Source organism: Neolamprologus brichardi, chromosome 22 (assembly GCF_056152115.1).
Source record: "Neolamprologus brichardi isolate AB-2024 chromosome 22, ASM5615211v1, whole genome shotgun sequence".
In the NCBI taxonomy this organism is placed as follows: domain Eukaryota; kingdom Metazoa; phylum Chordata; class Actinopteri; order Cichliformes; family Cichlidae; genus Neolamprologus; species Neolamprologus brichardi.
Window position 1 is genome coordinate 26,850,578 of NC_142124.1, and position 25,132 is coordinate 26,875,709.

The 25,132-nt window shown below is 39.0% G+C and overlaps 1 protein-coding gene across 1 annotated transcript in view; it reads left to right on the plus strand.

The window, feature by feature from the left end:
* trappc9 (trafficking protein particle complex subunit 9) overlaps positions 1-25,132 on the plus strand; it is a 242,273-nt gene that overhangs the window by 74,061 nt on the left and 143,080 nt on the right. The window contains exons 17-18 of the mRNA XM_087835023.1: positions 6,282-6,434; positions 23,641-23,759. Coding sequence (XP_087691149.1) covers positions 6,282-6,434; positions 23,641-23,759 — 272 coding nt within the window. The remainder of the gene's footprint in view (positions 1-6,281; positions 6,435-23,640; positions 23,760-25,132) is intronic.

The following is a 25,132-nucleotide window of genomic DNA, read 5'->3' on the forward strand; positions in this document are numbered from 1 at the left end:
ATCTTGAATAAGTTGCGTAAAACTTAGTAAATATATACATCTATCTATCTATAGCCAAAAAAGGTACACTTGGTCATCTTAAGGTGTAATAATTAACTCAAGTGGCACGTTTGTGTAGATTGTAGGGACAGAACTGGTGCACCATTCTGATCAGAAGCTCTGAATTAAGATGTTGAGTTTATATTTGCGGGTAATGTTACATTTGGAATGCTGTACTTGTAGTTTTATTCTAATTCTTTATTCAAATTTTATTCTAGATGTAGATGATTTTCGTGTATTGGGGTAGAGAGAATTCATATATTGAATAACAAGCTCCCGCTGTTATTTGATGAAGCCTTTTGTTAAAGCTTTCTAGTCAGAAAATGACTGTTAGGCCAAAACAAACATGCTGCCTCAGAGGAAGAACAGCCTGGTGGGCTGCATGATACAACCTTACCCCCTAATTGGATTGCAGTGCAGTTGATCATCCACTTCTTTTCTGTGTAACTTCATCTTCTTTGTTGTTGTCACTTGTGAAACCCCTGCAGCTTCAAGTAGTGTGGCTTAAAAACTGCAAGCCCTAGAAGAAATAACCACATTTTAGTGACTATGTATTTTTAGTCTGGTTGGGTAAGATTTCTACTAATGTCCCACTATTTAATAATGAGGAATTGTACACTTCAACTTGTATTATTGCTATTGCTATTTAACATAGCAGTCAACTCAGATGTTTTCACATGTAACTTATTTGCATCCTTGTTTTTAAATGTGCAGTGTGTAAAATCTCAGATGGTAGAATCCAGAGAAATCTCTGCATACAAATTTAATGTGACGATGGACTGTAAAGGACAGGGAACTGGTCTTCCTTCTTCCCCAGTCACTGTAAGTGGTTTAACCCTTTAGTCTTCTAGTCAGGGATCCTTAAGCAACGTGCAGAACTCCAGATTGCCCCGATGCATATGTTATAGAAAAAGTAAGAGTAATAAGCCGTGAGAATGTTTGCTGAGTAAAAGCTGGAAAAGAGGTATGAAGAATATGTTCCTTTAGCATCCTCTTCGGTATCACCACAAAGTCCAAAATCTAGCTTCTGTGAAGGTCCTGTTGCTGTGAAAAATAGAATATACAGATTCGGGGATAGCTTATCCTGACATCCAGGCAGGGGGAGGCCTTGCTTATATGTGCACGACACTCAGAAACCACATAGAAGTAATATACTAGCATAGATGCTGCTGGTCTGGTCCCTGAACCCTTCAGGAGCTGAAATTCTTTCCTAAACTGGGAAAACTTTGGCTGTTAAAACTACAACTTTTGATCCTCTTAGTTCCCAAACACTTACTGTGTGGATTGTAAAAAGAAGAGATGATGCAACACATGCTGCTTTCTCAGAGAAAGACTTTACGTACAGATAGTTCAGCAAAAAACTTGCACGTTTCATTTACTGTACATATTATCATTGAGTAATTCTAAGAAACAAGGACGCTCAGGTGACAGACAATGAAGAAGAGAGGGGCAGAGTCCAAATTCGCTTTCTTTTTTTCTGCAATGCAGTGACGAGATGATGCTTTTTGCAGTGTGTATAACTGACACTGCAGCCTTATCCCATCTTCTTTTATACCAAAATACTGTTTTGTTTTATATATTTTGTTATCTAGGCTTTCTGAAAGCTTCAGCTACAGTTTCTGTAGAGTTACGCAACAGTTTTCAAAAAATACTTTGTCTTTAAGGATCAAACCAAAAAATTGTTTTGTTTTTCCCCCCATCAGCCGATTAAAACAAATGGGTTTACCCCCAGATTTACAAACCTTAGGCTCTGGAACAGAAAATCTCCTCTGTGATTCCTAAACATGGTCTGGAGACTAAAGCAGGAACAATGGATATCATAATGGCAGAGAATGTCTTCAAGCGCTCACTTTAAACATAAACTTGTCATAAACAGAAATTACTCTTGAAGCATCAAAAACATCTTTATTTTACCTTATTCTCTTGGAGTGCCGGGACCCTTTTTGATAAGTATTGTAAACAGATCATTTCTTCATACTGCTGCTGTCTCTGTTAGGGGCAATCACCTTATAAAAAGGGTTTGGGTTACTTTAAAATGTGCATGTCAGGGTTGGGTAGAGGTGCCTTTCATATCAGATCATAGCAAAGCATTTTGATTGTGAGAAAACGTAACTCTAAATAACTGACCACTTTGATAATTGTACCCTCTCCGTGTGTCTGTGTAAGGAAAACGAGTGCAGATGGAAATATATGCAAGCAATAAGTGTATAGTTTTATACATGTCTGCAAAACATCATGGTGTCTGTACACCGATCAGGCATAAAACTACGAACACTAATATTGTGTTGTTCCTGCTTTTGCTGCCAAAACAGGAAAACTGAGATCAACTTTTTCAGCACTTACAGTAGCTCATCTGTTAGATCGGACCATACAGACCAGCCTTCAATACCCACATGCATCAGTGAGCCTTTGCCACTTACGACTCTGTCACTGGTTCATTACTGGTCCTTTCTTATAACATCTAGTGACCACAGCAGACCAAGACCACCCTACGAGAGCTGCTGTGACCCAGTCTTCAGGCAACACAACTTGGGCTTTTTCAAACTTGATCAAATCTTTACGCTTCTGACACATTAACTTTGATGATAAAATACATTCGTATAAGGATTGTGATTTAACTCTTATTAGAAAAGAACATCTTTAGTTAATATGTTCTTCAAATCCATTTGGAAAACAAAACAACCATCAAGTAAGCATCAGTACTGCCAACCAGTGCTGCTAATGATGTTAACTGGATTTTTTTCCTTTTCATTTGAAACACAGTTTTTGCAGTAATGGGTATAAAACCTCAAAGATGATCAATGATTTACAGCACTCACGTTAAAGCTGTGTGTTAGTTTTAGATGAATTGAAGCAGACATCTTAAAAAGAATTGGCTGGCAAAAATTTCACAAAACATTCTTCCGCTCGACTTAAAGTTGGTGTAAATTCGGATTGAGCTGGAGTAAAAATGGAGCAATAAAAACCAAAACATGTCGTTTTGGTGGCGGATGGAAGCATTCAATGTGTTGTTTTTCTGGATTGAACAGACAGCATCATTCATCACAATCATGAAAGTAAATGCCATGTTTTCACCATCTTTATCATTCATTTAAGGTTACATTGTGTCTCTTAACATAATTTTCTTTGAGCTTTTTCTTCTTCAGCGACTTAACGAGGCCCACCTGGAAGAATTAACGACACCAGCTGTTCAGAGGAAAATGTGTTGATTTGCATGTTTTCTTTGCTAATTCTTTTTTGTGCTACATTTAGATGGAAAACGAATCACTACTTTAATATTGCACACTAAGATTGAGTGAGAATGTGTCAGGTGCACAAATTCTCATTGCATATTTTGTGTCTGGCCTCCTGTGGAGTTGAGTGTCGTCAGGTTTCATGCATTGATAAACTTGTGGTACTTTATATTTTTCTCCCTAGGCGTTATTCAGTCATACATATACTCAGCATTATGATATCACGCCTGGGCTGCATGTCTGATCCAGTCTGGGGACAGAGGCTGCGGTAGTGTAGCACCATGTGGACAAAACTAGTCTTTCCTGATCATCGTGGTACTTGTTCCCACCTGTGCCTCCTTTGTCATAAACTGGTAGTGGCTTTAGACAGGCCACAGCTGAGAGAGCCTCTCTCTCCATTCTCTTTGGGAGCTGAATGAATAAAAGATGAGCACAGTTACAATAGGAAGACATCTGTGGCAAAACAAACAAAACATTACTCTTTCTGCCGCAGCGCGCACACAGCCATCTTGGAATATGAGACCACGCCATTTTCCCAGAAATAAAAATATATGTATAGATAACAAAGGTAGCAATTTATTGTATTCGATTTAAATAAGCATAGACGTAAACTGAATCGTTTCTTAATAGCAGAAAATAAACTGGTGTCAGACCTTTCGTTCATCACTGTAACTTCATTGCTGCGTTTTAGATATAAACCTCGCTTCAGTCGTCTTTCAGAAACACTTCTGTACAAATTCATGTCTCACGAGGATGAAATACTTTTGTCTGCACAGCCCGTAACACGAAAGGTAAACGGGATTATTAATGCTCCAGTGACTGTGTTACCATGAGCAGACTGTCGGCTGCCTCTGCGTTTCTTTGTCATTTGACTCCATCAGGATGACTCCCTGTTCGGAGTACTAGGGTCACCTAACACATGTTCTGGTTTTGATGGGGCCAGTGCAGCTAACAGTCACTCAAGACAATGCTTGCAATTTCACAAGAATTATTATTATTGTTATTATTATTTTTAAAACAGAAGCTGCGTCAAACTATACAGAGCATATAACAGCTGTCATTTTCCTACTTTCTGCTGTAGTCGCATTAGCAAGCACAGTGGTTAGAGACCAGTGCACGACCAAAATGTTTGTGGTGGTCTGTCAATGACTTGCACAATGGTTGCTTTTAAGCCAAGGATCTTTCACATTCAGTTGGAATTTAAAATAAACATAATAAGATGGAGTTAATCTGCTCTTTGTGGTTGAATGAGATCAAGTTAGCAATTTCATGCAGACTGTTTGTGATGATACGGTGATTAACTGTGATGAATTGGAGAAAGTTGAAAATCTGTTGCTGTCTACTTACATTCGGTGTCCAGTCAGAACCTCACAGATGTGAAATTCCTCGACTCACTTTCATATTTGAATACGACTAGAATACAGCCAGTTATCAACTGGTTGAGTTGTAAAGAGACACAGGCTCATCGGCGTAGACTGACTCAGACTGACCGCAATGGGTTGTGTAAATTGGAAAGCAATTACATGACAACCTCTGGGCAGCCTGAGGGGGATTGCAGGCAGAGTTGGGCCGCAATTGTTTGAAGACAGGTTGCCTCCCATCAGCTTGTAATCAAAGTTAGTCACTGCAACAACTATAATTCTTAACACTTGTTGCTTTAGCTCTTAAAAATGTACATTTACACAGAGAAGGGTGAACGCAGATGATCAAATCTGATTAAACAGGACTGCATTTTGTCCTGTGGGGTTTTTAAGTGTATTGGTGATGGTTCATTAAAAAAAGATCTGGTCATCAACAAAGGAGAGCTCCATAGCCGAATCAGCCAGAACAGTGGCTCAGAGAAACACAGCTCTTGAATCTACAGACAGACTTGATAATGAGAAATGTGTCTGACTACTGATTTTATTAAGCTAGAGATTTGTAATCTTAATTTGAAATGATTGGTTTTTCAGAAGAATTATGCAAATTGAGCATTAGCTTGACGTTTTTAAAATCGAAAATGATATTCGTAAATCTCTTTAAAATTCTAATGTGGAGCGCATCTTTAACCCAACACAGCTGAACAATACAACTTTCACAGTGGTGTTATTGATTACATGGCTTTTAAAATTAGCTCTGCTTTGCACTGGTGGCCTGTACTGTCATTTCTGCTGCTATTCTTGTGACTTGTAATCAAAGAGTGTGATGACATCATCCACAATCATAGCTGTTTACCTGTAGAAATGTGAGGCCTGATGTTGCATATTTAAATAAATAGCTCCCCCCCCCCCCCCCCCTCCTTTAATTCACTGCAAAAAGCTCTGAGTTTATGAATATTTAAAGGGGAGTGTTATTCACAAAATCTTTATTTAATGCTGCCTCTGTTCACATCCTCTTAGAGGGTCTTTACATGCTTTGCTTATGAATCAAGCAGGGAACTGTAAACCGTTGTTCTTGCAGCGAGCTTGCATATCACTTTATTCTGTGAGTGCGTGTTAAACCCAGCCTGCTTGCTGTTCCTCCAATACCTCAGAGCAGGAGAGGCTCACCTGCACAGACAGAACGCATGCTTTTATTCAGGTGATGTATCATTCATTTGGCGCTTCTGTCTGAAGTGGATGCAGCTGAGCCATTTTTCGCAGGTAGCAGGGGTTTGTGGCATAAATTAGAGCATCAGGTATAGTGACGGGCACCGAGAGACTGGCGGGTAAAAGATCCATCAGCGGCTTTGTTGCTCTTGAAAGCTTACTGCAGAAGAAATGTGATAGTAACACAGCCTGAGGCAGGTAAATCAGATGCTGTTTCTTTTCATCGTCTTGAACAAAACACACACACCAACAAGTGCTCTGGTAAGCACACATTTGCGCAAGCTGCATTCAAATGGCTCCATGCGCGTCTCTGTTTACTTTGACCAAATACTTTTGCATCCACGTCTTGCCACCTTGTATCCCTATGGGAAATTCCTTGGCATTTGTTTTCCGATATTTCTTTGTTTCACCGATCCTTTATGTTTCTTTTGTGTGTTTGCAGAAAAAGTGTTTGGGGAATTTCTGAGCTGGGAGTTAGATGAGGCATTGTCTCACCTGCCTCTAAAGCCGGGCCAGTCTGTGACGCTGACTGTCAACATCAAAGTCAAGCTCGACTTCTCCGGCCAGGAAAACCTGCTGCAGGACCTCAACGATGGTGAGCCCTCTCATAATTCAGCACTAAAGATGAAAAAGTGTTGAGTGTTTCCTGTTTACTATAAGGTTACAATCTATAGGTGTAAATAATCATCAAGGTTTACAGGTTAGTACTTATTTATCAATATTTAGGTGCTACAACATTAGAGATTTTAACATTTCAACCTTTATCGAGATGTATGTTTGTGTGCAAGTGCAACTAGGCATGCCAGGCAGGTATGTTTGATGCTCATTAGAAAAAACAAAACTAAATAAAAAGAAGCATAAATAACATCAAAAAAAGGTTCAATCAAGTTTGTCACCTGTCCTGACCAGTCTGTGCTGATATCATCCTAATTCATGATTACCCTCTTAAACACAGCACTAAATAACACGACATATTTTTAATAAGCTACTGGAACTAAACATTGAAAACTGCTTTAACTATGGCAATTTTAGTCTTATATTTACCACGGGAAATTAAATTTGTACTAAATGGTTCAATAGTTGTATTATTAAACTTTATTTTTGGTCTATGTTGGTGCTACAGGTACCGGGTGGCAGCACCTGTAGACAGCTATACATGTGTCCTGTAAACAGGAAAGAAATGATCAGACAGGGAGACGTGGTTTGCCGTTTCCTGAATACTCCGCCAGTATTTATTCAAATTCACAATTATGCACTCCTTTGATTACTTTTACAGTATTACAACTGTGTATTTACTTATTCTTAACATAGCTCACACATTCTCCATATGTGTTCTGTTACCAACTAGACTAAAAGGAATTAACACATTCCAATGTCATAAACATGACAAATTTTCTTGTAAGACTTGGTTCAAAATGAATTCCAACAAGACAAATCTATAAATCTCAAATAGTTTGAAAGAATGGTGTAATCAGCACCATCTTGACATGTGCATTGAATTCACAGAAACACTTTATAACAAGATACTAAAACAATACAGAATAACGGTGGAGCCGATCACTAACATCACAGAGCATAGGAGGTGTGCGACCCAAACTAACATGCTAACCATAGCATGCTGCTAAAGCCGTAAACAAATACTTACAAAAGTCTAATTTACTGTACTACACAATGTTGTACGCTTTCACTTTCCAACCGTAATGATTAATCTATGCTATACAATGGATGTGATTGCTATTATATTCTATTTCGGACACGATACGAACCTGTAAACAGGAAAGAAATGATCAGACAGGGAGACGTGGCTTGCCGTTTCCTGAATACCCCGCCATTATGAGAAAACAGCGCGGAGCATGCGCTTCAGGGTATGGCATTATTTTTGTGCCACTATTCTGAGCACACGTAAAAAGGTTTGCAGGTGCAAGTGTTGCATTCAGAGGAGAAATTTATTTTGAACGAAGAAAAGCTGAATTTAAAGCTGTTAATAGGGTGAAACTGTTTGATGGTGTTTAAACCGTTTTTCGGTGGACACAGTACATATTCTGGATCTGCTGTTGATGTACCAATTGCTTGTCTAATAATAATCTGAAAGTAAAATTACTTAAATTAATTCACATAAATGTGATCACACATTAGTGGGTATCACATTGACAGCACTAGTGTATCTTTAACTTCATCACTGAAAATGATCCAAAATGCTGCGAAGCTGTTGGGCTATTTTAAAAAAAAGAAAAAACAGAACCCCGGCCCCAGAACTGCACAGTTAGTGGTAATTAGTGGTTCTTATTTTGTGCTTTTCTACCACTCAAAGCACAGCATGCGTCATTCACCCATTCAAGTGCTTCTTTATATGTCCAAGTGCTTTCTGTCTAACGTTCACACACATTTGACCTGTGATGAATGCATCAGGAGACACTCTGGGTTCAGCCTCTTGCCAGAGATTGAACTCGCAACCCTCCGATTAGCAGATGACCTGCTCTGCCTTTTGAACCGCAGCCACCTATACAGTGGAGTCCAATAAAAATAAAAGAATCAGATCGTAATTGAGCTTTATAAACCCCAGTATCAGTCTGGCTAAATTTTCAGGTCTGTATATCTCTGCTTGCGTATGGTAACATATTTATAAGCTAACCATGAATATTTTTAAAAAAGGCTTCGTTAGTAATGAGACATGGATTAGTGCTCTCGCCTCACAGGAAAAAAGGTTCCTGGCTCGAGCATGCAGGTCCTTTCTGTGTGGGATTGTGTCTTTGTAAGTTTCCTCAGGTGCCCCACTTTTCTCAGTGCAGAAACATACATATTGGTTCAGCTAATGATTGTAAAATGACTCTGAATTGCTTAATGACAGCTGGGAAAAGCTCTAGCCCCCTGTCACAGTAAGTTGCATAGTCATTTAAGAAAATGGATGGTTTCTGTAATAATGTCAAGTGTCTTGATTGAAACTTCTCTACCGATGGTTACTTTTGCATTTGTCTTTCAGTGGAGTGGTGTTGAAACAATAGACGGAACAGTAGCTGACAGAAATTTTGAATAATTGTTGGTGTTTTAAAGAAAATGATGGATTTACCTTTTCAAATTCAGGAGCTTTCCTCTTTTCTGTCATTGCACAAGTACATTTAGCCTATTTCCTTCCATTTTATAGACAAAGCAATCACTGAACTAAACTGGTGATCAGTAAGATAATCATTTTGAGTGCTAGCCCTGCAATGGAAAATAGTAAAGTCATCTTTGAACTATCCGTCTCAAATTATGTACATATTGATTGCTGATGAGTGTTCATGTGCTGCTGTACAGAGGAGTGTTCTTGTTCCAGGCATTCTGCCTGCCTTATTTAAGATTCTGCAGTAATAAGATCGAGGTCTCAAGGTCTCCACACCTCCATTTCCCTCCTAGCTTTTAGTTTCCTCGCTTGGATTTCCTCTCTTCTAATTCTTATTTCTGCTTAAAAAAATAGTCCGACCTTCTCCCCTACCTCGAAGCTCATTCATTGTGTTCCTCCTCCTAGCCTCTCATAGTTCATGCCCAGCCTTCTTTCTTTCCTGTTTCATTCCCAAGCTCTCTTCACACTGTTGAACCTCTTTACTACAGCCTCTACGCTGATGAATATTAATGAGCGATCAATACGGACCTGTTCGTGCAGCACAGAGTATTTTTCTTGGTGTGTTTGCGTGTACTTGCACAGGAATTCAAATGACAGGGAAAGTAAACGCATACAATGCTGCATGTTTATCTCAGCTCCAGTGCCAACTCGCCTCATGAGGTCATTTAAGCGACACTGCTTTAATGTTTTAATTAGCTGAGCAATAATTGAGGCCCTGAAATAAGGAGATAAGACTTGTTTTCTGCTATAAAAAGCAGTTATTATAGTGACACTATGGGATGCCGTTTTTATTAAACACATTTGATGCTATGTAATGGAGTCACATTAATAACGCTGTGTTAACATGCTGATGAACTCGCTTTGCAGAAAGATTTAGTTTTTTCTGCCTGTGCTCCGTGGAGGATTGTGAAGGTTTACAGATTATGGACGTTCTGCCATCTTTGCTAATTAAACTGTAAAACCTTGATTATCTTTGGCACAACTGCTACATTCAGCAGCAGTTTAATTGTATCGCTTAGCCAACGCATATGGTGACACATACATTTTAATTCTGCCATGTATGGACAAGTCCTTATTTTATCAGAGGCAACTTGGCCCAAGTATCTTGCCCAGAGGGAATACGATACTTGGCTATTTATGCAGTTGTTTCGTGGTGTATGAAACAGATGCATATTACCTCTCTAAAGGAAATGTTTGAGTGGAACATTATTGACGATGATATTGATCGGCACAGGCTTTCTTATTTCTTTTCAAAGTTTTTCTGTCCCCAAGCAATGGTTTAAATACCATTTGTGGTAAATCATTGAGCAATAATCAACCCTTTTGTTATGATTCGGCATTTCAAGATGACATGAATTAGTGTCTAATACAAGAAGAAGAAAACCATCGAGCCATTTTCTGTTTTGGTGTTTTCCACGAGGTCTTCAAGATCAACTTATTGATTTATTGGTTGAAAACTGACAAAAATCGTTGTTACTCTAACTTAAAAGCTACGATTCTTACACATGTGGTACGTATTGTAAATCAATGTAAAGTTTAAAAATTTAAAATATCATGTTACATTTGACCCCTGACCTCTGCTTGAAGGTCAGTAGACTGATTTGAAGGTTATTAGTGTTAAAAGTGTTAATGATACTATACAGATCTGTTTAAAACCGTTTTTGCTGTCATTGTTTGTATTATAGGGAATTATATATGTGGATTCCTAATATCACATTACTTCGGACTGACCTCTTCTTCATGTCACATTTAACCTCTACTCTTACTTTTACATTTCATATCTACCTTTCTTTCAAGATGACCCTAAATGTCACACTCTCTTTGTGAAGCGAACGAACAGGGATGATTAGTATTCAGTATGTTGTGAAGGGCACTGGTTCAGTATTTCAAAAGACACGTTTGTCCTCTTGTAAAAGTTAGATGATCGGGTCTTTTACACTTTGGGTAGACAGCCACTTTTCTAGCTAAGCTAATGTAAATGTGTTGTAGTTTTTATTAAAAAGGAGTACCCATATTTTGTAGCAGTTTCTTAAATGTTTAGCCAGCTAAACAAAATCTAATCTGAAGAAATGCATGTGACCAATTGTTCACGTATCCTGTGTCAAAAGCAATTATAACAAATAAAATTTAATAAGATTTTTTAAAAAATGAAAGCAAAAAGATGCCCATTGTTAACGATCCATTTAATTGAAATTTCTCTGTGTTATAAATATTCATTGTCCTTGGTAGCACAAGTAGGTCAACACAATCAATCCTGAATGAATATAGTTGTTAAAAACTGCAATAACAAAATCTGAAGATGGCTGTGAGCATGTGGATGAATACGAATGTGGACACATGGAAACTTTCCTTTACTTTGCCCACATGAAATATGAAGACAAACTCAGTGTGTGGTCAGAGATTTGGTGTGCACACTACTTGTGTGTTGTTGCTTAATGCAGCTGTACACAATTATGTGCAGTGTGTTAATTCACCACGGTGCAGAGAAAGTCGGCCTGCTAGCTTAACTGTCCACGTGGCACTCAGTGTGTAGTGTTTGCGCTGAGACCAGTGGGTTAAATTATGCCACGGGAAACAGAGGCAACATTCAAAACAAGTTGACCCTCAGTGATTTATCCTCAGACAGGCTTATCTCTCATTCTGTGTCCAGCTCAAAACCACGAAATCATAACACAGGATCAAATGGAAGTGATGTCATCACTCAGGAGTAATGGGCCTTGACTTACAGCGCTTTATTGTGTTAAATGGTGTGGGCGTCGTATCTAATGACAGTGTGAGTATCTACATTAATGCTGCGGCTGTCTTTGAAGACAGCACCTTGAACCGTAGTCAGTGTCTGCAACTGTCAGAGAAAGAGACGCCAGAGACGCATCACTGGAGGCGAAGGAGTGGAGGCTTTTTTTTTTTTTTTATCTTGCATGTCCTCAGTCGACATCTCTGAGCGTATGCACTGCTGTCCTACTGATGTAGCTAGTTTCAGATTACTTAACTTTTAACTTAGACCGCCAGGCTGAGCTCTTAAGAACACCTTTTTTAAAAGTATTAACCTGTGACATTTTGATGTTAGATTTCAAATGTACTCTCGTTGTCAAATCATACAGCACAGCTGCTATTTAATCTACACTTTCCTTTCCACGGAAGTTTTTCATATTTTTGCTGTTGTGAACAGCTCGAGTATGTGGATTCTTTTTTGGGAGAAAATCTTTTTTTGAAAAAATTTCTGTTTTTACTTCCAAGGTACAGACTAAATCAGTCTGTAGTGCTCACTATCGGAAAAGAATTTGTTAAAATACACTGATCGAAAAATGTAAAAGAAACGCTTTGAAATCACATCAGGGAAAAAAATAATAATGCTGGACATCTATAGGAATATAAGGATGCCATTTGGTGCAAATGGAAATGCTCAGCCTACAGAGAACTGAATTTAAAGACAACTTGAAAGTAAAATGATGCAGCAGGCTAGTCCATTTTGGTTAAATTGTATGCATGCCTGACAACCTTGAGAGATGCTCAGATGGTGTCCTGGGGGTTCTCCTCCGAGCTCTGGACCAGGCCATCACTGAGCCCCTGGACAGTCTGAAGTGCAGGAAGGGCTGAAACATAATGTCCCAGAGGTGTTGTATTTTTACTTATTTTGGGTGAGGTGAGCTTGGTATTGATTCCGTCATCCTCCAGGAGCTGCCTGCAGACTCTCACCATATGAGGCCGGGCAGTGTCGTGCATCATGAAGAACCTAGGACCCACAGCACCAGTGTAGGCTCTAATTCTAATACAGTGGTTTGAAAAAGTATTCGCCCCCCTTGAACTTTTCCACATTTTGTCACATTACAGCCACAAACATGAATCAGTTTTATTGGAATTCCACGTGAAAGACCAACACAAAGTGGTGTACACGTGAGAAGTGGAACGAAAATCATACAGGAACATTTTTTACAAATGAATAACTGAAAAGTGGGGTGTGCATAATTATTCAGCCCCCTGAGTCAATACTTTGTAGAACCACTTTTTGCTGCAATTACAGCTGCCAGTCTTTTAGGGTCTGTCTCTACCAGCTTTGCACATCTAGAGACTGAAATCTTTGCCCATTCTTCTTTGCAAAACTGCTCCAGCTCAGCCAGATTAGATGGACAGCGTTTGTGAACAGCAGTTTTCAGATCTTGCCACAGATTCTGAATAATTTTGTAGGCCTCTGGCAGTGCTCATTTTACCTTGCTACACAAAGGAGCAGATACCAGTCCTGGTGATTGGTGAAGGTCCTCTATGTCCAGCTCTCCTGAAGTAACCGGCTGTCTCTTAGAATCTTCTTTATGCTCTTGAAACTGTGCTGGCATACAGAGCAAACCTTCTGACAGTGGCATATATTGATGTGTCGTCCTGGAAGAGTTGAACTACCTGTGCAGCCTCTGTAGGGCACAGGTATTACCGCATGCTACCAGTAGTGACACTGACCCTAGCCAAAATCAAAGCTAGTGAGGGGGTAAAAGTTGTCAGAGAAGATGAGGGAAAACTGTCAGTGGCCTTCACCTGTAAATCCATTTCTATTTTGGGGGGGTTGTCTCATAGTTGCCCCTCTAGTGCACCTGCCCTTAATCTCATTAATACCAAAGCGGCTGAAATGGATTAGCAACCCCCTCTGCTGCTTAGCTGACCAATATCCAAGAGGTTTTATTGAGTTGGTATTATGCTATGAATCAATTCCTGATATAAATCTTATGTAGGTTTCCATATAACTCTCATCTTGGGCAATACATATCATTGATGAATAAAAGCAGCATTTACAAACATTTGCAACCTGCTTTCTCTCATTGCTAGAGGTGGCTTTTAAAAATATTGTAAAGCTGTAAAAGCATCTCCCTTCAAAAAGATGTGGAAATCCACCTTAATCCTTCAGTTTAGCTACAGGAGTAATCAATCTTTGGGAAAGGTGTCTCACAGCAGCTGAATTTACTCTGAAATAATACAAACAAACAAAGTTGGACATTGGTCTCTGTCTCATGAAATCATGAGGGAGGAGAAAGAAAGAACTCCACTCTTTTCAGCTCATATACTATCAAATCCTAGTGACTGTGATCGCTAATCACTTCACGCATTCTCTGATCTTTGTCACTTTGACACTTAAATTTGTAACTAAAATTAGTTTTTTAGTTTAAATGTGGAGGCATTTATATGCTTTATAAAAATAAATCAATCCAAATGAGGTAATACATAATGGATTGTTTTGTTTTTGGTAGTTAACAAATTCACAGGCATCATCGGAAAGTTAAGTTAATGTACACAAAGAGCCAAGAAAAGGGGATGTTTTGCTCCCAGATCTGCTCCTATGTTTGAAACGCTCCCTGGATGTCCTACTCGGATCAGTTGCAGATGCTTATTTACGGCATAGATATGTATCAAAGTATCAAAGCGGAGACCCAAGTGGAATTTAATTTTGTGGAAGAGAGACAAGTCGCAACAAGACAAATCTAGTGAGTGAAGATTGTGATGTTTTTAGCGTGCTGTACGCTTTTAACTGACTTTATACGTGTATCTCACTGTCCTCCTTAGCCCGTAAGCCCGGTTTAGAAACTAGCAACTAGGCTGCTAACAAAAACTAGCTGTAGCCTGAATCCCTATGCTTACTGCCCTTCACTGACCTCCGCTGAAATTTAGGATTCATTCTAAAGTTTTATTAATAACATGTAAAGCCCTACAAGGCCCAGCTTCTGTTGCTGTAGCAGAGCTATGAGACTTGATCTCAGCAGTTGGCCTCTCTTGTCGTCTGATCGGGGTCTTCAGTTGTTCCACGTGCCTATGTTAAAACCAGAGAACCATTCTTTAGAGGCTGTAGCTCCTAAGCTTTGGAACAGTCTTCCTCAGTCTGTCAGGTTGGTCGAATCATTTTGTTTTAAATAACAGCTCAAAACTAATTTTATAGGTTAGGCTTTCTTTAATCTCTCTGTTCCATTTTAATTTTGGTCTCTGTTCTTCTCATAGTGTACAGAGGTGTACATATGAAGGGATGAAAGTAAGACTGTATGTCAAACTATGCATGTTTGACTGTGTGTTTGTATGTTTGGACATGCACACTTATTTTTGATGTGCAGTTTTATGTCAGACTGCTATGTATGCTAATACTATGCTACTATGTCTAAATTTGATAAATATGGAAACAGCTCTGATCGCTAGCTGTTTTCCCTCACATGTTAACTGACATCATTAAAAATCTAAAAAATCCTCTTAACATTAATGAATAAAAAAACTAAAAGATGCCACAAATACCCTGTTTGCTAATGTCATTGTTAAAAATTCAAATCACTGCCTTATCAACTACAATCCCCTAATCTTCTGCACAAATTACCAACACAAAAAAATAAATTTATTTCTACAACTTATTACTGATTGTATTTTCTTTTACTGATCCATCCATGCAATGGGAAAACTTTAAATTTTCAAAACTTTTAATGTTTTTATATTTTATAAACCCCCATTAAAAACAGAATTAGTTGCAGATATAATACTTGGCTCTGTTCACAAGTCTTCATTGCCATCAACAGCAGAGATAAAGCACAAGAACGATCCAAGGTCTCTCCCTGAAGAGTACTCTAGGCGACAAAGAAATGTCTGCACTAGCCTGATTAGGAAAGCTAAATCAAATTATCATCTAGTGACGGTCCTCTAGTCTTACTTCCACTAAATTCTACAAGACTGTATCAACTTTTAAAAATTAATCAAGGTCCCACCTTCCACCTCAGATCAAGGAGAGATCAGGTTGTGGGTTTGATGATCCTGAAAGACTGTCCATAGCTGAAGCTTTGAATTACCATTTCCTCCCTTGTGGTCTTTTTATTTAACAGGAATATGTGTTCATTCTACTATATATAATTACCATATTGGTTCTGCAGAGGGATGCCTCAATGCCTCACCCCTTTCTTGACTATTTTTTATTGTAAAGTCCTAAGCCTTAAACTATGTGCTCTAAACTAAGTGTTTTGCATATTTGCCACATTTACATATCTCAGATCATTAAACAGATTTTAATATTAGACAAAGATAATCCCAGGGAATACAGAATACAGTTTTTAAACGATAACGTCATTTTGCGATAACTGCTAATCAGTCTTTTACATCACTGGAGGAATTTTTGCCCACTCTTCTTTTCAGAAGTGTTTTAATTCAGCCACATTGCAGACTTTTTGAACAGGCATAGCTTGTTTAAGCGCATGTGCAAGGATCACAATCAGATTTTAGTTCAGACTTTGACTAGACTTCTCCAGACTTAAACAATCAGGGGTGGACTTGCTGTTGTGTATAATCAAATAATTGTCCTGCTGTAAAACTTAAGTGCGCTTGAGCTTCAGGGCATCAACTGACAGCTCGACTTTCTTCTTTCATTGTCACATGTGTTTAGCCTGGACATCACTATGAAGAGAACTGGGCTCTGGACCTGTTGTTTCTGGTATTCTCTGGAAAATGTCAAACAAAATCCAGGATGTAGGGCTGTGAGTTTAGGTGCATCTAAAAGATGTCAGGCCCTCATGCCACCCTCATGTGCATGTTTCTGATAGTTTGGTCAGGAACTAGCCTGCTGGAGATTATTGTAATCCTTGTATGTCCTCCACACCAACGGCCCCCAACCTTTTTTTGCGCCACGGACCGGTTTATGCCCGACAATATTTTCATGGACCGGCCTTTAAGGTGTCGCGGATAAATACAACAAAATAAAACTAGTACCGGTACCGAAAAAAAGAAGATTTATTCATAACACACGTGAAAAGACCAAGGAAAACCGAGTAAACGATAAAAACGATAACAAAATAACGCTGAAAACCGATAAAAACCCTGAAAACTATACATTTCACACCTGAGCCTCAACTCTCGCGGCCCGGTACCAAACGACTCACGGTCCGAGGCCCGGGGGTTGGGGACCGCTGCTCTACACCTTTAGATAGGGACTGGGCTGGGAGACTTGGAACACCTTACTATTTCATGTTTCGATGTGCCATCCTGCATGACCTTTGCACCCTGAATGGCCTGCATGTATCATCACATGCTAACAGCAGTGACAAGAACATAATAAAAAGTAAAACTAGAGAAAAATCAGTCAGGAGAGATGAAGAGAGAACAATAGTCTGGGGCTGCTGTCAGCAAATCCACTTCCTTTTTTCTGGGGTTCGTCTTGCTCTTGCTTCTGCTGTTCCCATGTGGTCACTTTCATTTTTTACTAAAGCAGGTCAAATGGATTCACAGTGGTTTTTACTTCTTGCACAGTTTAATTAACTTTGTTATGCTGTGATGTTTTTATTATCTTAGATTTTAAGCAGCATATAATAACAAGTTTATCAGCTGCATAGAAAAATATGCCACAGTAGTTTGAATTTCATGAATTGTGATGTCCAGAAAAGACAACTATGCTGAAATACACAATATGTGACAGAGCGCTTTTAAACACAGTGATCAGCACTGCGGTGTTCATCTTTAACAGTTAAAGTTGATATTAAATGAGGATCGGGTCCAGCAGTGCTTGACTTGCATTTTCCATTATCTTGATGATTCTTCCTCTGAACAACCAATTGAAAAAGATTCGAATGTAACGGTCATAATTTCAAAATCTGTTAGATATATTTGTCTCGTAGGAAAAAGCCTCGTAAAGGTGAGTGCAGCTGACCTATTATCACTGCATTTCATGGACGTCTAGATCTCTGCTAATAATGTTCCATTTATTTCAGAAATGACACTCCCAATCTTTGCCCCTCTATTTAAACACTGGCAGCAAGGCCGCCTGTGATAAAAATGCTGAGTTCACCTGAATTTCCCTGAGGCCGTTAGGCAACAAGACAGATGCTGATTGGAAGGTGGGTGAAAAAGGAGGTGATGATTGTGAGGGGTGCCATCGTTAATCACAACACTCATTACTCACACGGTCCCACTTTACCACAGGACACGGCGAGTCATGTGTGTCTCCTGAAAGAGACTGTGTATCATAAAGGTGGATTAGACTAATAAAGTCCTACAAGCGTCACTTTTGGTTCATGTCCTTCCCCGGCACTCCGAGTTTATGCCTACATGTACAGCTAACCTATTGAAAAGCAAAGTAAATAGGAGGAGACTGTGTCAGCCAACCAGTCAGATTTGAATCTTTAGCAAAACATTTAGTCAGCGTTTCTATGTCCAGATGAATCCACTGTTTGGGGGTTTTAGTAAGATGGTTTAACTGTTAATGCCAGTTGACAATGTGAGAGGGGGGTGGAGCTTATGGTTAATTATATTCATATACATAACAATTGTTCTGCTTTATTTGTAGGGTATTTTAACCACAAGGAACTTGTTTTGTTTCAGACTGGGATCGTCATGTATTCAGATATTTAAAGTTGAGCAGTAGAGCCAGAATGATTTTTTTATTCTTTTCCTGAAATTAGGTATTTGCCGATCTGTCCAGCTGACACAGCTGATAAATACATTTTAAAAAGAAAAAAGGTTTATCAAAAAAACCCAAAAAAAAACAAAACAGGAGTAACACTTTTCAGCCATGTTAAGGTTGTTTTTTGGTTTTTTTTGCCTGTCCCCTTTGGCTCTTTTGCCATCAGAATTATTGTCTAAAGGCGAAGAAAGATGCCCAACGGATTTACTTTACCAAATGGTCCATCCCAGCCTTGCCATAATGGTCTATTTGAGTCACCATTTAATGTTTATTTTATTTTATTTTCACTTGCTAAATACAGGACAGACTTGACTGGGGGAAAGAAAGGAGAGAAAGAAAGAAAAACAGTGGAGAAGAGGGACGGGGATGAAGGGCAAAAAACAAAAAACAACAAAATAAGCAGACAAAAAATACATATCAATCACCTGTTGAGAAAGAAAAAAGAGAAAACAAGCAGAAGAAAAAGAGAGCAATATAATAAACAATATCACGATGATCTATAGGAACAGTAAATACTAAATATTAAACATTATCGACAGCACACAGTGTGCTTTGAGGTAGGAGCCAAAAAGGGTGTAGTTTGTGTGTGTGAGCACCCGTGTGTACACCTGTGAGCATGAGCGCGCTTGTATTAATAGGTTCCTTCATGTAATGATCTGCTAGAGGGTGTGGGGAGCCACAGCCCCGTCCTCCAGGGCATGAAGCAGGTATGGAGGAGATCATGTTAAGGTTGTTGACGTGGCTTAGTGTGTCCACCAGAGGACAGTCTGCATATTCCCTGTTTGCAACACAGCTCCTACAACCAGTTGAGCCAAGCAAATTCGGGGAGAGCGTAAGTGAGTGCATAACTACAAATAACAAATATATAAATATATTTGCAATGGCTAATATTTGAGCTGTCATAGTGTAACCATTGTAATACCTGGTTCATCCATCCATCCACTTCCACTTACCCTTTTCAGGGTCGCAGGGGGCGCTGGGGCCTATCCCAGCTGTCATAGGGCGAGAGGCGGGGTACACCCTGAACAGGTCACCAGTCTGTCGCAGGGCATTCGCTCTTACATTCAATCCCGCATTCACACCTATGGGCAATTTGGATTAACCAGTTAACTTATCCCCACTAACTGCATGTCTTTGAACTGTGGGAGGATGCCGGAGTACCCCATGCAAACACGGGGAGAACATGCAAACTCCACACAGAAAGACCCCGATGGTGGAATTGAACTCAGGACCTTCTTGCTGTGCGGCAACAGTGCTAACCACCGTGCTGCCCTAATACCTCGTATTAACATTAAAAGGCAACTAGGCTGGTTGCTTTCATTTACAAAAGCACCATTTTTGGTGGGTGAGTATTGAGTTACTTATTTTTGAAATCTCTGCTTAGTAGTTCAGCTAATATCCATCTGATATCACTTATGGTTGTTAATTACAGCAAGATAAATCATTCATTTCTTTGTTAATGTTAATGCAGTAGTAGCCGTGTATCTAAATCCTGCAGCTACACTTTGCAGCAGAATATGCAGTATTGGCTCTAATAACTGCAGGAGACACTTGGTTCTGCTTTTTTCTTCAGTATTATATGATAATTAGTTTTTCTTCAATAATATAAAATACAATTACTCACACATCAGTTGCATTTCACCTGACATTTATTACATGAACATGATATTAGACCCACCTCAAACATATTAATGTGGCAACGTGGCAACGCAGTGAAAACAGCGCAACAGTATCTTTGCAACTTTCTTGTTTGGCTGGAAAAAAGCTCCTCATTCAGCACAAAACTGCAGAAAGAAGCAATTACCTACCAGCTGTTAAACACAGTGGAGCAAAAAAAGATTTTTCTCCAGATTCAAGTTATTATTTGTCTTTCATTTGCCAGGTGGTCAGAAAAAAAAGACTCCAAATGAATAACAGTGTAAATGTTAGATGTGTAAATAAGCAGCTTGTTTTCCAACAAGTTTGCAATAAAACGTGATGATAAAAGTTGATGATAAAGTAAATCAGTGTTGTGTTCTCAACTTGTTTCTGTTGCCCCCAGATGGCCCCAGAAGTCTGTTATTGTAGGTGTACCTAAATGAAGCCTCTGGTTAGATCAAAGTCCCCTTCATCTGCAGCAGGTGGGCAGAGGATAATTAATTAGTTTGAGAATTTTCTCAAAAAGTGCCTGGGTCCTTACTAATACGTTCCGAATCGAGAATCAGGCCTTTATTTAAAATAGACTGCAGTTAGAGACGAAAGAGCCCGAAGCACTGTGTGTTTGAACAAACTGTTCTTATTTATTTCATGAAAAAATATGCAAGAAGGAAATCTGTGTGTTCTTTCTACCATTTATGAATTCTTGCTATTTTTACTAAGATTTTTTCTCATCTGCTCACGCTTGTTACGGCTATATTCATTTGTTTTTCCTGCCAAGTTGTTAGTCGGAAATGCAACATATCCATGTTTATTGGTTGTTGTATTTTTAGCATAATCCAAATTTTCACTTAAATGAATTGTAGCAGCACAGTAGTGTAATCCTTTAGTACAAGCAAGTCCCTTTGACAGACCTCTTCCATGTGGTTCTATTGAACTGTTTTCTATGTAGCTATTTTAGAGTTGGACAGTTTGTGAATATGTCCATCATGAACCCAATAGCCCAAGCTGCTGCAAAGGCCGGTAATTTCCCTTCTCTAGGGGGAAATTGCAGGGCTTTTTATCCTCCTGACGTCGGAGAGTGACATGATTCCTTTGACGTCAGAGCTTAAGCTGTGGGCGTCATTTTTGTGTATTGTTTCAGTGAGTTCAAAGCGCAGCAGCCCCTCTGGTGGTGCCTAACAGCTGCTGATTGTGCAGCTGCTCCTGTGTCCATGCTGCTTCTTTCAGGTCATGGACATAAAATCATTCATTCATATCCTCATGCACAAAATAGTACCATAAACCCAGTGATCTCAGATTTTCTGTTATTTAAAAGTTTGAAAATCAGACCGTAGAGCTATTGTGATGCAATAGATGAACTATGTTTGCTATCTAATAGGAAAAATGATATCAGCAGGCTGAGATAAAGTCCACTGATATTTTGTATCATTGGGTAAACCTCTGCTGTGTATACACATGATTTTATGTCAGTGACAGCAGAGAAATTGGTAGATCTCTCAGTGTAATGCAATATATGTTGACAGCACTACACACTAGAACTTACAGAATGACCATAAAGGTTAATCAAGACCTTTCGGAACAGCATAACTATAAAGGTTCATCACTGTGTGTTAGTTTCAGGGTACCCACTAATTTCCTCTGACCCTAAGTCGTGCTCATGCTAATTGTTGCTGTCCTGATTAAGTTAGTTATCTTTGAGCATGTGTGCAAGTTACAGTAACTGATGCAGAAATATGTATTACTAATATTTAGCTGTGTGCTGGCAGTTATCAGAGGTGTACCAACTTAGCCTATAAAATAACCCATGCAGAGTATTGATGGGGGCTCAGGTTTCGCCCAATGGCTTTTTGGAGGGACCACCAGGAGCCAATTAACAGCAAGAAAGGGAAGTGACAGTCCAGTAGTGAGGAAGCAGCACACATACATTAGGATCTTTCTCCCTTTTATAGAGCATGTAAGTTGCCTAAACGAAATAATAAGAAAAAGAGAATGAAGAAATGTGAGAGATTTAGATAAAGATTTCATCTGAATACGTCTGTAACAGGGCGGCCCTTAGCGGCTGGAAACACAGTGAGGTGGACCAAGACAAGTGTAGTGGAACAAAGTATTTATTTTTCTATGCAGCTCTCCTTACAACAATTTGTCGAGCTTCTTCACAGCACAAAAAATCCACCACTAATGACAACTGGCAGCCTTAAATATGTTCAGCTGTCACAGACTTAACCATTATTCCACTCTCAGGTAAGTTATTAAATCCCAACCTTCCACCACAGTATACAATATATCAATAAGAATAAATAAATACACAAATACATTTCACATTTACATATTAATAAATATTTCACACTTTAATATTACACCAAACCCAATATTATAAAAACCCAGAAACCCAAGCACAAAAAGATTCACCACACTCTCTTTACCAATGGTCTCTCCCGGAACCTTTAAATGGTGTCTGGACCCCCGGGGAAACATTTGCCCAAACACCCTGAGGAGGACACAGGCAAGAAAGGTGAGTAATCATTATCTTACACTTATTTGGACCACTTTTATCCCTAGATTTCACACACATTTGCATTAGTTTTCCTTACTGGTAAACCTTTATCACAATTTCAATCACCATTCTTTTCTCCTGACAGACCACCACCACATTCCTTGATGAGGAGCAGCTGTGCAGGATCTGAAATAAGGCTACCAACTGATTTTAAAATTCCCAATAAATAGTCAATAAATATTTAAACTTCTTGTGTGCAAATGTTTTACTGTGCAAATCCATGCTTAAAGTGCAATGCCAAATAAAGTGCTTGATAAGGTGCTTTTAATAAAGTGAAAGGTGTGCTCTAAAGTGCTATACAGATAGTATAATATAAATAAATATAGTAAGGGAGTCCTCTTCCTTACAACGTCTGAAACAGAGTCCGCCTTTATAATTATGTTGTGTGTCATATAGTCGTAGTCATATAGTTGACAGATTGGAATTAGGCCTCACTCACAGGACCACTTACAGAACATAATCATGCTAACAGATTAGACCAGGGCTGTTTTCACACCCCGTGTGTGTGGTCCGTTGGTGATCGCCAACCTCGATCCAGACCAACTATCAGGCTCACGTTGCAAGATTGAGCTAAAACGCTTCTGTGGTCGTGTATGTTTTGTATTCTGGGATGCGGCAAGGTACTATATCTGTGCAAGAGTCTGTAAAATATAGTTGCTACTACTAGCTAGCAATACATTTTATGATTTCAGTTCACATTTGAGGAAATTCACACATAGTTTGGTACCAATTCTTTTAACGTTTTAGCTGCACTTCTTTGTTTTGGGTCTTAATTAAAGACTAGCCTCTAAACTGTCTCTGTACTAAGTGTTGCTCCTCATAGTTTTGGCTTCTGCTGAAATTGTAGACCTGCCATGCTGAGTGAATTATCTGTCAAAAGACAGATTCTGTTTAAAAACACTAAACAGTTGTTTTGCATCAGATCTAATTTAGGTCTTTCTCAGCTTTCTAAGCACTACCCCATGAAGAAACCTTAGGAGTGACGATATTTTATAATGATACCCAACAGTTGTAGAAATACTCGAACCACAAATGATGTAAATGCTCTGCTAACCTCAATTTAATGATTTCTTGTTTTTTTCTGACTGTGTTTTGCTGTGCTTTGTCAACAGATGGAATCAGTGTGACGGGCTTACCAATCTCCAGTCCCCTCCGCCAAGTCCTCAAACCCAGGGCTGAAACCAAGCCCGTCGGCAGTGAGTCCAGCAAGGCTGAGTACAGCCACGTTAAGGTGACTAAATAAAAGCCTCTCTGAAGTGCGTGGGGAAGAAAGGAAACCTTTGCTCAGTTCAAAATGCAAACAGTCTGTTTCTCGTGCTTTCTGGCTTGTTGTATGGTTTAGTGAAAATCCATTTTCATCCTTGTCCAATCTCACTGCACCTTTTCTCAAATGTTAAGTATCTCTGGCTAGTTTCTTTACTTTCTTACTTTCTTCCTGTTCACACCAATAGCTCTGTATACTGTGTGTGCATGGTTTTGCACAATTTACTGTCAATTAGACTTTCTTGTAAATGTCTGTGGAAGCAGTGTGTTTATGTGAATGGTAATACATCTTAGCTCCTGATGCTCTGCTCATTGAATCTGAGCTGTAGACACGAGGGGAACATCTTGGGTTTTTGTACAAAAATAGCAAGAGTGAACAGGAGAATAAATTAGACTAGGTAATAAAGAGTGGTGGAAAGGAGACCGACAGAATGAGAATGCACAGGATCAGCAGGGGATGTAGTTTCACTGAGGACTTGTGGGTATCTGAAGGGTAGAAATGGGGGGTCTGACTGAGTCTAGTTGCTGAGGGTTCACCTGTAGCACAGCAGACACCTGCAAGTGTGGAGACTGCATTGTGGCATTGTGTTGCCTTTGAAAGTCACAATGCCACAATACCTGTGAAAGCTTTGTCCTGTATGAATCATCCAGAGAGAAAACATATTTTGTTTGATGTTCAGATGTGCTACCAAACACATCTTTTCCATTGAAAAGTTTGATAGGATGATGACTAATTGTTGGGAGGGGAAAAAAAACAAAAACCTTTTTTCATAGTCTAAGCCTTGGTGAACTTAGAAGCTTCTGCAAAGACTTGTCTAGCACTTACACTTACTTTATCTTATAAAGGGAAAAAAAGACTGGGCCAAATGATCGTAGATGAACAAAAAGTCGATATTGTGCTTTATATTATATTACTTTAACTTAATGTAAATATTTGGTTATACTGCATAATGCAAAACTGCTTATTATATTTGTTTTTTGTGTGTTTTGTGTGATTAATGGCCATCTAAACAGAAAAAAAACTTACAACAAAATGTAAAATATTTTTGATCTTTTTATTAAGTATATGCAATTATTAATAGTTGAAGCTCATATCATACATGGCCAAGAATTTAACAAAATGAGGTTGGTGTATGTACAGTGGGGCAAAAAAGTATTTAGTCAGCCACCGATTGTGCAAGTTCCCCCACTTAAAATGATGACAGAGGTCAGTAATTTGCACCAGAAGTACACTTCAACTGTGAGAGACAGAATGTGAAAAAAAAATCCATGAATTCACATGGTAGGATTTGTAAAGAATTTATTCGTAAATCAGGGTGGAAAATAAGTATTTGGTCACCT